The following is a 13,640-nucleotide window of genomic DNA, read 5'->3' as shown; positions in this document are numbered from 1 at the left end:
AAGGTGAAATATGCTAATAAATCAAGTAGGCAATAAATGAAATAGCCGATCAATGATTGGCCGTTAGATTGGCTATCTTTCAGCTCATGGCTAAACCCAACCGCTCCTATGAGGCACACGGCTGTAAACGATGGCTACACGCGTTGACGCTACACCCGGCCCGGCCCGCGACCGACATCCTTCCATACATCCCAAATTATCCGTCTGTGCGTGCGAGGTCGCGGTCATGGTCAGCCAACGGAAACCCCACACTGACCTCCCTCCATCCCAGGCGGAGACGGAGTGTCGTTGACGCGCGTGGCCTCCGCTATGACAGGTGAACACCGCTGGTCTTTTCAGGCAGACGCTGTCCTACACCGCCTAGCTTGCCACCTAACTCATTACCTTCAATGTCACCAGGCAACTGACCCGCCTGACCCTGTGTATGGACTACTGGTCGTACACCTGTGGGATCGGTGCGCACGCGCGCGTGTGTGTGTGTGTGTGTGTGTGCAGGGGCGTCACAAGGGGTAGGAAAGTGGGACTGAGTTACTGGGGCCCAAGGTGGAGGGGCCCTAATAACTTTATCTATTGAAAAATAGCAGATATACAAGCTCACAGCGAGCTTGTAGATCTGCTATTTTTGAAAAGTTGTGAAAATGTGTGAAAATCTTTGAATATATGTATTTTTTAAGCAAACATTTCTAACTCAAATTTTGCTTCCGGGGGTCCCTGGAACTAAATATTTTGAGATCGGGGTCCGTGGCCAAATACATATCATCTTGGGGGTCCTTGACATAGGTTTCCTGCACACATTTTCACGATTTTTCAAAAATAGCAGATCTACAAGCTCACAGCGCGGCACTCGGTGCCGCGCTGTGAGCTTGTATATCTGCTGTTTTTCAATAGTTAACATTCATGGGGGGCCCGCAGTGAATCCTTGTACCCGGGGCCCAGAATTTGGTGTGACGCCCCTGTGTGTGTGTGTGTGTGTGTGTGTGTGTGTGTGTGTGTGTGTGTGTGTGTGCCGTTGATGACTACACAGCCCTGCAGTCCAATACCCCAGTGGAGGGCGGAAGGCTTGCTAATTATTAATCCTGCACAGAGAGAGCCCAAGACCCGTCTGTCAGCGAACAGATCACACACATACGTGCGCATTTGAAGCACGCGCACGCACAAGCACTGTTTCAGATAGTGCACAGCTGCAGGGACGTGCAGAGAATGTTAGAGAGGCAGGGGCTGACATTTCTAAAAGGGCCTTTTGGTGAAAATATCGAAAATAGCAGACCTCCAAGCTCACAAGAGCTTGGAGGTCGGCTATTTTTGGTACTTGATATACCACACAAAACTGAGCATAATCAAGTCAATACTGGAGATGGCGTAACAAAGATTTCTACACAGAGATGGCAATTCTTTCAACATAAGATGCTGCATTCAAGTTTGGACAAGGCAATTCTCTTGAATGCTGCCTTCAGGTGTGGCATCATGGAAAGAGGTCATTTACATTTTTTTCACCATAGTAAAAAACACATTCATGGTCTGGAGAGGGCACTTTTTACAGACGGATTAAAGGGCAGGGGCTCAAGCCCCCTTTGATGTCTATGTGTGCACGTGCCTGACACACATACACGCGCACGCAAGCGCACACGCACTGTCTCAGATAGTGCACAGCTACAAAGAGAGCCATCTCTCTTTCAGCACTCGGGTACGAGTTCACACGGACGAAAGGCACAACAAAGGGAAAGGGAAGCCATGAAGGCGAGGATAAAACATGGAGGTGGATACAGAGGAGACAGAGGGAGGATGGAAAGAGGTGGAGAGAACAGATCCTCCCAGTGGTGGCAGTTCAGAAAAACCTAAGGTATTGCAACATGACTGGTGTCTTGCACGCGCGCAAAGCCATACCTTAGCAACAGGCATGATACATTTATTTTAAGAAGTACATTACATTTCCCCCCGTTTCTACTGTTTCTTGGGCTGGATATGGCAGCCGGAACGGTTGTTCAAGTGCAGCTAAACTTGGCATAGGTAAACGTGTCACAATTAACTCTAATGAATTGCACCTGTACAATTTTGTCAAGATGGAGAGAATACAAGTGTGGAGAATATCCTCACAACCTAATCAGAATGGGGTAGTGTGTGTATTAGGGATGCGAATCTCGACCACTGAGGCGATACGATACGGACCTCGATACACTGCCAGCGATACGATATAATTGCGATACATTGAAATCCTGCCGATACGATACATCGCGATCCACCCCTGTTCCCGATACGATGCGATACGATTCACGATTCACCACGATTCAAGCCCAAATCCCCAAATTTACAAAACATAGCGACTAAACATTTATGAAATTTAAATTCAAGGCAATTTATTGTTTCACTGTAGTACTAGGCTCTGTCTAACAACCCAACATAGGCCTATAGTATTCTGGGAGAACACAAAGCTGCTGGCTATTGTAGAATTGTTAACTAATCATATAGAAGGCCTATGTCATTATTAGTAGGCCTATATGTCTTCAACTGGGAGTCAGGGACCCCAATCCAGGGTTATTACAGGGGGCCTGCCAAATATTTGTGTGATACAGTAGGCTATAATGCCTAGCCTACAGCGAAGGTCCCTGCTTGATCTCTGTCTGAGCTAAGGGGTCCTTGACCTGAAAAACAATAAAGTCCCTCCCTGGTTTGTATTATTATATTATATTATATTATATTATATTATATTATATTATATTATATTATATTATATTTAATCCAGGATTATGCAATTTTTATAGCCAAAATGTTTTAAAACAGACCTACAAGCTCACAACGCGTCGCATCCACAACGCATTGTGTGCTTGTAGGTCTGCTATTTTAGGTGCGACACCCTTGTACTCCGATGTATAAATTAGGCTTCTTTCCCATGCAGAGCAGAACTAGCAGCAGAGAAAGTGAGAGAGTTGCTTGCATCAACAGGAAAGTTGTAGAACAGTGACAAATACTTTGTTTTAAACGCAAGCAGTAGTCCTACAACACCCAGCAACATTGTTGTTGTGTGTGTGCAGTTAATATAGCGCAGAAGATGATCTCAATCAATTGTCCGTCGGAGATTCGCTAAGAAACGGCTGTTGATTACATATCACTCGATCAGCCTGTGCTACTCTGTGACAACAAATCAGCGCAGCGGACTTGGATGTTATAAAGCTAAGTACTGTACAACTATCTTTTTAACCCGTGGGGCTGCTAGTTCGTCTGTTGATTCACTCGCATTTCGCTGCACTGTCTGTCTCCCTGGTTGCCTGCATGCAGAGTGCAGATGTTGTCCGTCTGTCCGAGTCGCAGCTCGCGTTAAAGACTGGCTTTTGGGGAGGGGGTTGAACGGCTGATGATGGTGCATTCATGGCGCCTCGGAAACACAGGATAGAATGAAATACTATATGGAAGAACCGATACAATCGCGGAATATACCGATCCAGACACTCACGGCACGATCCATCACGATTTCGGCCGTCTATTGTACCGGTACACACTGAATGTACCGATTCAACCGTATCGCGGACAATTTGTATCGCGATTACGATCCGTACCGGTATATCTTCGCATCCCTAGTGTGTATGTATGTGCATCTGCAACTCCACGTTCAGCAGTTGTTCAATTGTCTAAAAAACATAATACAAAAATCAATAATGCATATTCCTTGCTGACCATCAACTTTTCCACCTTCATTGGCCTCATGGTGGCGCTATAACAGCCCAGTTTACGTTTTGGCCTGTAACTGTTGAACCGTAGGTCGGAAAATTTAAATTATTTTTTCCCTGGATTCCTTGGGTCAAGACGCATCGCCCGATATAGGCCACGCCCATTTGCGCCAGGATAGATTTTCCGCCATCTTGAATTTTCTCCAAAACACACTTTTTGCTCCTTTTCCTACATATTTTCGTCAAATGTCTTAAAAACCGGTACACATGATCTATGAAGCCATGCGATAAACATAGTCAAAGGATATTTCGATAGTCCATACCGTTCGTTCGTAACGCGCTTCCAAAGTTAGCGGGAGGGGCCCGTTTCGCAAACAATAGCCATAAATCACAAACAATAGGTCGAGTCAACACTGAATTTCAACCACAGGTCGGGGGTGGCATACTCAACAAATCCCCAAAAGCATTTCCACTTCGACCCCTAGGGGGCGTCACAAACGCGCGAAACGTAACCGTTTCGTGCCAGAACGCGTTTTTCACGGGGGCCGATCCTCTCACAACGAAACGCAGACGACTTGGCGGATGGTCTCACAGTCCAAACCGCTACACAAGGTCGCGCATGGCGGTGAAGGCCGGCCGCGCAGCGGCCTGAACTCTAGACTTTTGCGGCCCGAAGGGCCGCAAACTTCTAGTCATTATAATACCTTGTTAAAGTGACCATTTTGTAAAATGTTGCATTTGTAGATATTTTACTGTAATTTAACAACATAATAACCAGAACAGATAAACAAAGAGACATTCATGGATTTATATTTAAAAGTAACTTTTATGTTCCCCCCTGGACCCAGGGTATGGCAGCTGCATACCCCTGCCATACCCAATTGACGCCCCTGGATCCTCCTCACCTCTCTCAGCTTCTTTCCCTGGAGCGTTGCTGTCCTCGAAACGAGCAAAGAACTTCCTGTCCTTCTTCCAATCGAACAAACCTAGAGGAAAACAAACAGAAGGATCGTCGACATTTAAATCCCTTCTCCCTTATTAGTCGTTTAGAAACATTATTTCACGTTACCCGTGCTGATGGTGAATGAAATGACCTATCCTAACTGTCACAGAAATGTGATCCGATCGACAGCTGAAGGACATTTTCGGAATTCTTCTTGTCAATGATTAAACCTGTTATTACCCATTATCTATTACCTATTACCTACTACGACTCATTATTTTCGCATCCTTGACCATAAACATAACTTGGTTGCCTGGCAGTACACCAGTGCAACTGACAACAATATGATAGGTCATTATGGGTTTTGTGTTAAAAAAAATAAATAAAAAAATCAAGTCACTGTAGTTTGGGGTATTTTGGGTGAATACAAGATCGATCTTCCAATGATTTAGGCATGCCAGTTTGAACAGAGAATATGTTTTTAAATATGTATTTTCCATTACACAAAACATTTATGACCTTTTCCAATATCTGCCATGATAAAAAACTAAGCCCTTTCACAAATTACAAGTTAAACAGAAGTAGTGAACCCACTTTAATTCAGCCTAAACAGACATGGAGAACATGAAGTCAAATGAAAACTGTGAACGTGACAACAGTCAACACTTACCATTCCACTTGGCCTTGGGGGTGACTGGCTGGTCCTCTCTGTCATAAAGGAGAACACAAACATCAGCCGTTAAGAGTCTCACACACAGACACCCCCACCCCCACCCAATGTGTAACCTTTAAAGACCAGCTCAAATGGAAAATAATGTGTTAATACAGCATCACAATTATTTGACCCAACTTTATCCATTATGCTTTGGCTGTTTAAAAATAGCAGATGAAGATGTGAGGTTGTACATAGAAATGCTATATTTGGAAAAGAAATGTAGAATAATTCTGTGTCGCACATGGTCGCACACTATGGTCGCGAAAAGCCATTTCAGCTGGTCTTTAGAGCAGGGTTACACAGGTGGTCCGGGACCCCAGAGTTACAACAGGGGGTCCTCCAAATCTTTGTGTGATAGAAACTTTTTTTTAATAATAACCACTTGAATCCTAGCGTCCATATTCTTTAACTTTAACTTTAGCCAAAATTGCCGATCTACAAGCTCACAACGCCTCCCGAGGCTTTGTGAGCTTGTAGATCAGCTATTTTCGGCAAAAAGGTTAAGCGCAGAGGGGAAAAAGAGCAGACTAAGTAAAGAGTCAAAAGTCAAGTTTATTAAGTATTGGCGGTTCAAGTGGTTAAATACACAAATTGACATGAAAATACACTGATGATTGTGCTGTCAAACAATGAAACTACATGGAATCAATGAAAACGTTGTGGGCGTCCCTGCTTCATCTCTCTCTCCCTCTCTCAACTAAGGGGTCCATCGTACCTGAGGACTTTGAGCTTGACTTTGCGAGGGGCGATCTCGCAGGCTTTGACGGCGTCCTCCAGCGTCATGCCCAGTGTGCAGCGGCCACAGATGTACAGGATCTTATCGTTGGGTCGGACGCTACCCTCCTCACTGGCCGGCGAGCCTGGGACCACCTCCAGACAGTAGATACCCTGCCACTTGCTGCCAATGCCCCCTGTCAGCTTTATACCTACACAGACACACACACACACACACACACACACACACGCACACACACGCAAACGCACACGCGCACGCGCGCGCACACACACACACACACACACACACACACACACACACACACACACACACACACACACACACACACACGCACACACACCATGGTAATACAAAAATAAGACTAAAAGTAAAAGGGAAAAACGGAAACTAAAAAATATTTATGGATAAAAACTAAAATAAACAAACAAACTAAGACTAACGAAACTAAAACAAACTAAAATTAAAGATAGAATTGCATGTAATATCATAAACTCATCTTGTACTCATCTTCTTTTGCTTCTATAAATAGTACCTGAAAAACTGAAACTTGATACAAAAATCTCACCAGAACTCGTCAATTCCCTAAAACTGAAACTTCTCCTGGACTTAAAGAAATGGACTTGAGTTGGAGAAGTGGACTTGGATCACCTTTGGATCACTTTTTATTTTATCTTTAGTATTTTTTCTTTTTTTTCAAATCCCCCCAGAAATATCCCAAAATATGCAGATCTACAAGCTCATGTGCCAGGCTATGAGCTTTTATATCTGAGTGCCATACCCAGTACAACTGGGTATGGCAAGGCATGGCAGCTGCCACCACGTTCATCATGTTGCTAAGGTATGGCAACATGACTGGTGTCTTGCGCGCGTGCAAGACACCAGTCATGTTGCCATAGCTTAGCTTTTGCTGAACTGGCGCCACTGTGAAAGCGGCCCGGGGGGAGTGTGGGAGTGTGTGAGCATGCGTGCGTGGAGAGGTGTACCCAGCTGTCCTGAAGGGGTCTTGTACAGGACTATGTCAGGGAGGCTGTCACACATGGGCCGGGCCACCAGGTTGGTGACGGCCCGGCCCAGCGTCATGCTCAGTCTCCTGGGAGACGAGCGCAGGATGGACATGGCCACGTCGTCCGTCACGTTGGTGACGTCGTGGCCGTTCACCTGGGGACAGGCAGACAGAGACAGAGAGACAGAGACAGAGATGGAGACAGAGACAGAGACAGAGACAGAGAGGGAGACAGAGACAGAGAGACAGAAAGAGGCAGTTTGTTCCAGTGTTAATCGCAATTATCTGAGTGACAATAATCGTCAGGCAAAATGTCATAATTGTGTGTGTTTGTGCGTGTGTGCGTGTGTGTGTACAAAGGCTAAAATGCAAAAAGGGACAATATGATATCAAGATTATTGTGACCAAAGAAATCGTGATTTAAGATATTATCATGATAATCAAAATATCCCCAAAATTCATTATCCTGGGGCGGAACATTTGCCAAAAAATATCAGATCTACAAGCTCTTGCAGATCGGCTATTTTGTGGCAAAGGGATTTGGTAGAGAGTGGAGAAAAAAAAATACTGTATCAAGTACGTTATTTAAGTGAGGGTTTAAGTGGTACCGGATATGCAGCTTGGCAAATTAATGGCGAATTGATCCCAGTGCATGAATTGAAAGTTGCATGACGGAGGACGATTTCGCGATACTGTAAATGAAATCTCCACGATATGATTGTCTGAGTGTTTTTTAAAACGATAAACGATAATATCGCTTATCGTCCTATCCCTAGTGTGTGTGTCTGTGCGTGCACAGCACCGTGCGTACCATTATGAGCCTGTCCCCCGCCCGGATGCGTCCGTCCGTCTTGGCCGGGTTGTCCAGCACCTCCTGGATGTAGTAGCAGTTGTCCAGCTTGCTGCGCGTGATGGTGAAGCCGAAGCTGCCGCTCCGGGACTTGTTCAGAACCACTGACAGTTCAAACTCCTTGATCAGTCCCTGCCAGTTGACGGAACAAACACAATCAATTAGCGACCCACTGTCACTGTTCTCGTCGTCCTCGTCCTTGGTCGCCTCCTCCAGGATCATGTCGGAAGTCAGGAGCTTGAAAATGAGCTGGCTGTAATCCTCGTCCATTTCGATGTCCAGGCCGGAGTTGTACCGGACCTCTCTGTGTTGAGAATGGACGCGAGTCTACGGGCAGTCAAGAGACAAGGGGAGGAGGAGGGGGAGGGGGAGGGGAGGCGGGGGTGGGATTGGTTCAAGTGTTATCGTGGGGTGCTGTGGGTTGAGAGAACCACCCCGTCCTGGTACTTGTGGGTCAAAGAACGACCTTCCTTAATCAGTAGCCCTGTCGGTGTGAACAAACAGACACAGTACAATTAGGGAGGCACCAAGGTTATTATAGTTCAACTGAAACTGACCAAGTAAAGTAAAAAGAAAAGAAAAAAAAAAACGTTAGATGTGAGAAAACCTTTTTTTTGTTAACTGAAATTAAACGAGGCATAAAGAAATAAGAAGAAACAACTTAAAAAAAACTATTGTGTGCTTAAAAACTAAAACAAAAACAAAAAATCATAGAGAAAGTATCCTTAGTTTTCATCTAATGTCAACGGATACCATATATACTCGGGGGCCTTAGCGAGATAAAATGGTAATTTCATGCCAATCAGTCTAAAAGTGCCAATTTTTGCACCCTAAGGCCCGCGACTAATACATAACCCTAGTTTAATGGGTGGATATGAACTTTTCTTTGTCAGTTTTAACTGTAATAGCTTTAATGCTATGTTGTTTTGCTGAGTTTTATTACACAATATGTTTTAATCTGGCCCCTTACAAATACCCCATATTATATTTAATTATATTGACTAACAAAGAACAAAAACTTACAAAAACTAAGCCTTAAACAAAATATATATATATCATAATAATCATGAAAAATGAAATTATTATATTGAAAACAAAATAATAATGTAATTAAAAAAAATAGCTTGAAAGGGGTGCTCAGTGGAGCGCATATCTCCGCCAGCGCTGTGTCAGTCATGGCCTGCAGGGGGCAGCGCTGTGTCAGTCATGGGCTGCAGGGGTCAGACGTGGAAGCTCTTTTAGAGGTGGCGCTATAGAGGCCCCTCAACATGCCATTCCAATTTGGGGTTGATTGGACGCTGCTGTCATGATATGGCATTGTTTCAATGAAATAGGCCCTGCCCACTAATTGTGGAAGCCAATTACAGGCAAACAGTAAGGAGCATCGCAGCGGAAGTGGATTCCTGGTACCACTAATATTCCCCATTCATTTTCGCCATAGACTTTTACAAAAAAGTTTATAACAATTATGTTAAGCCTCGAACCAAGCCATCCAGGATGGCAGAGAATCATGCCATACAACCTTTGTTTCTATGAAAAGAACATTTTGAAAATCGCTAAACAAAGGGTAGTTATTAAATGTAGTATATCAAATAATGTAATATTAAAATATGTTTTCACATAGGATCAAAGGTTTTATGGTCATGATTCACTGCCATCCTGGATGGCTTGGTTCGAGGCTTAACATAATTGTTGTAAATATTTTTGTAAAAGTCTATGGCGAAAATGAATGGGGAATATTAAGTGACACCAGGAAACCACTTCCGCTGCGACGCTCTATATCAAAGATCTGTTTGATTGTCATTGTCACTACGTGCGTAGCTAGTTTGGTGAAATACTCTAAGAATATTTATACAAACAAACATAAGTTGTTTTTGGCTCTGTGTTGTGTACAGTGCCTAAATATGTGATTAAAATTAGGGGGCAATCGGACAATACGTTCATGTTTTTTGACATTCTTCGCATCCCCACAAGATTTGGAAGCAAATTGTAGCCAATTGGTATGGAATATAAAAATCGGTGTGATACATCTCGATCACATGATTCGTCTCAGTTTTGTGGTAGGAAAAAAAAGTGTGTTTTGAAGAAATTTGCTAAAATGGCGGTTAGGCAGAAATGGGCGGGACCTAAATGGGGAATTGCCTTATCATCCAAGGAATCCAATTTTGATTGTACGATTTACAATTCAAAACAAACGTATAGCGGGCGGCTGGTATAGTGCCACTATGAGGCCGAATTGAGAAATATGAGATTGGTTTGTCTTCCTTTGGCCTATTGGCTGCACAAAACGTTGGACGCTGATTAGGCCAGCAGTTTGCAAGATTAGCGCTGGACAGACAGACAGACAGACGGACGGACAGACAGACAGACATACAGACACACAGACAGACACACAGGGGCGAAAACATAAAACACAGTCAAAGTAGGTTCACGCCGAATGCCATCACATGCGTATGTAGGCAACAGAGCCAAGTTACATCATCACACGGCCCAGGGCTAATCATCTTTGTAGGCCATCTTATGCACCACGACCACATAGACAGACATTATCCTTGTGCAATGCATTAGCGGTTGAGGACCATTCTCTCAAACACAACATCCCATAGCTCAGACAGTGACACAAACTCACCGAACCCAATAGCCCCGTTTGGAGCCTCTCCCTCCCCTATATATCTCTGAGAAGAGGTCCCACTTCGTATAGGGTGCCGGCACCAGCGAACGGTGGCCAATATAGTTGATTCTTACCTTTTTCCGCACATCGTATCCAAAAAGTTAAGGTATTCCCATCTGCACTGCAGATGGTGAGAATCGCCAAATATTGGCCACCATCGCCAGAGCTTGGAGCTATACAGTGGAGGGTGATGTTCCGACTGGAGCTACAAACCCAATAATCTATGGGCCTTAAAAGGCATCAAATTGTGCTAGACGACACATCGAACACGCAAAGACAACCAAGACAACAGTCTAAAACACAGCAGTGAAGGTGAAGGTGTCAGCTGTCAGATCATTTTGTGTCTGCATTGCAAGCAGTCGGCGCTGCTCAAACCACTGTGCAACATTCAATGGAGGCCAGGCATCATACACAGGTACACGCAGGCTATACACACATCAATGAACACTGTAAGCCATTATAGCCCATTTGACTTAGCAGCGAGCAATGCTGATCACAGACTCAGGCTCATCACTTTTTGCCAAAAGGAGAAACAGAAAAGTCCCGCAACTTCACTCCGTAGTTGTCACGTTCATAAAGAAAGAAAAAGAAAACAGATATGCAAGCTATCACAGCGTCGCGACGCAACGCATTGATTGTTTGCAGATCTGTCGCCATTGCGCCGTTCGCGCGATGGAGTGTAAATTAAACTTAAAGTCACGGCAAACACAGTCGGTTCATAGGAATAATATGCAAGACAGTTGGTGAAATAAACAGCATAGTGTGCAACATTCAATGAAGGCCAGGCATCAAACACAAGTACACGCAGGCTATACAAATATAGATTAACACTGTAAGCCATACTGTATAGCCTATTTGACTTACCATTGCTGATATTATAAGTGCTTTCTCCTGCTTTTCTTGAAGGCAAAGTTCTTTATAAAGTCATCAAATCCAACTGACGCAACAGCTCATATTCAATGGACATGAAAGTTAACCCTCATTCATACTCCTCGGTACAACAGTGTCACTCGCCGAAAAGAACGGATCCACGTTGATCCGTTGTTTAGCTTTTACATTGATTGGTTTTTAGTTTTCAGCCAGAGACACTCTCGTACGCTGGAGTAAGTAGAAACAGACACCGGGTAGTTGTCATCAATGAAGTGAGCAATGCTGATCACGGATTCACGCTTATTTTTTTTGCCAAAGAGGGGAGAAAAAAAAGTCCTGCAACCTCACTCCGTAGTCGTTGCTAAATCGTTTCCAAAAAAGAACAGATCTACAAGCTATCGCTGTGTCGTCGATAGCTTGCAGATCTGTTCCCTGTTGGCAAGCAACGCCGTTGCGCGACAGAGTGTAACTTAAGCTCAACGATTAACAGCAAACGAAACCAATCAATAGGTCTGTGCAAGAAAACATTTTGAGTGAAATAAACATCATTGGGGGAAGATCCATCTTGATACGTAAGATAGGAGCCTCTGTAATTCCACATGCGTCATGTGTTTACTTCTGCCTGGGGTTGGGGACCTTACTATGCACGAGGGCATAGCAAGGGGTCAATGATGTCACCACCCGCATACACAGAGCTGTATGTGTGGGCGACAGAAGCACTTCCGTATGACATCCGGCGATTTAGACAGGCCACTCTTTCTTCCTATGAAGAAGGAGTAATCCGGAAGGACTGAGGGGGGGGGGGGGGGGGGCGGAGGAGGTAACGCATGCACAAAAGAAGGAGAAGAACAAAAAAGAAAAACATAGTTGTCCGTTCACGGATTGGAAAAAAATATATTCAAGGAGCGTCTTCCTTGTTCTACTGGCAGCAACGTGCACAAAAGGTTTGGCACCGATAGGTTCCAGCGATTTTGCGAGATTAGCTTCCGGAATCACACACACTCTCTCACTCACACGCACTCACACACACACAGGGGGCGAAAACAATCTAATGAGAAATGCAAAACTATAATAACCTTGGGATGCATCGATATATCGACCGTAACATCGTATCGGCCGATATTCGCCTGGTTGACTGCCATCAGCCCTATTGTAAAAATAAGATGACATTCACAGGGGGGCAGTGGCCGATGTTTATACAGTAGCTAGTTGTATAGCAGGCTTTTGTCATGTGAAAGGTTATATTAAAGGTTGTCTCATAAGTTTATATGATTGGACTTGTGCGCATTCAAAGACAGTGTGATGAATGGCTGAAAGACATTCGTTGTACAACGGTGTCACACAAAAATAGTGAAAATAGACAATCTATGAGCTCACAACGCATCACGTTGCGCCGTGTTGCAGTCTTGTACAGCAGGTCTGCTAATTTCACTATTTTTGAAACTTTGACTTTTGACATTTATTTTTTCCTTTCTTTCCTTTCTTTTTTTTTTCTTTTTTTTGCGATAATGACATGCCCAACATGGGGATGCCAGGATGAAGTGGTTAAATGTGCTGTAAGTGATGTTCTTTTCTGTAAAATAACAGCTCTAGTCTATTCCGATAAGGAGTGTTTGCTCAGTTACAGTCTCCCATCTCCCCAACTCTTTAGTAAACGAGACAAAAAAACAGTTTGGGATACCAATGTTATCCATTCAGGAGAGAGATATTGAAATTGGAAGTGACGAAATAAAACCAGTGAGGCCAGATTTCACGGGAGCAACCGGGTAGGTGTTACTTTGAGATGGTCAGCACTAGCACTACTGGCAGTGTGACAGGCTGCAGTGTAGCTAGTCTCACTACCGGCTGTGGAATCTCTCAAGACAGATTCGGCGCTCTGCAGCTGAATCTGTCGGGAGGCGACCTAACAGGCCAACATCCTGCAGAGGGCACTGTTTTTTTTTTCTCTTTTTCTTTTGCTGGTGCGTTCCCAGATTACTGGCTGTTTGACAGTAGGGTTGTTCGATGTGGCCTAAAAATAAAATCTCGATTTATTTCTCAGAAAAGTCGATTTTCGATTCCGATTTTGATTTTTTGTTAAAAGAATAATACATTGTGTCAACTATTTTGTTTTCATTTAAAAAATGCAAGGAAATGATTTTTTTGTATTATTGTTTTATTTTTTGATTTTTTTTAATATAGCCAAATAGC

At 43.9% G+C, this 13,640-nt stretch overlaps 1 protein-coding gene across 1 annotated transcript in view; it reads right to left on the bottom strand.

Moving 5' to 3' along the window:
* The window catches only part of ptpn20 (protein tyrosine phosphatase non-receptor type 20), a gene marked incomplete at its 5' end in the record, with an annotated part of 102,104 nt that overhangs the window by 25,739 nt on the left and 62,725 nt on the right, over positions 1–13,640 (bottom strand). Inside the window, 5 exons of the mRNA XM_080740784.1 lie at positions 4,568–4,648; positions 5,276–5,313; positions 6,036–6,246; positions 7,040–7,214; positions 7,871–8,041. Of these exons, the coding sequence (XP_080596910.1) occupies positions 4,568–4,648; positions 5,276–5,313; positions 6,036–6,246; positions 7,040–7,214; positions 7,871–8,041 (676 nt within the window). The remainder of the gene's footprint in view (positions 1–4,567; positions 4,649–5,275; positions 5,314–6,035; positions 6,247–7,039; positions 7,215–7,870; positions 8,042–13,640) is intronic.

Source organism: Nannobrachium achirus (assembly GCF_963921795.1).
Source record: "Nannobrachium achirus genome assembly, chromosome: 13".
NCBI lineage: Eukaryota > Metazoa > Chordata > Actinopteri > Myctophiformes > Myctophidae > Nannobrachium > Nannobrachium achirus.
Note: the sequence above shows the minus strand (reverse complement) of the source record. Positions and strands in the feature narration are given on the sequence as shown.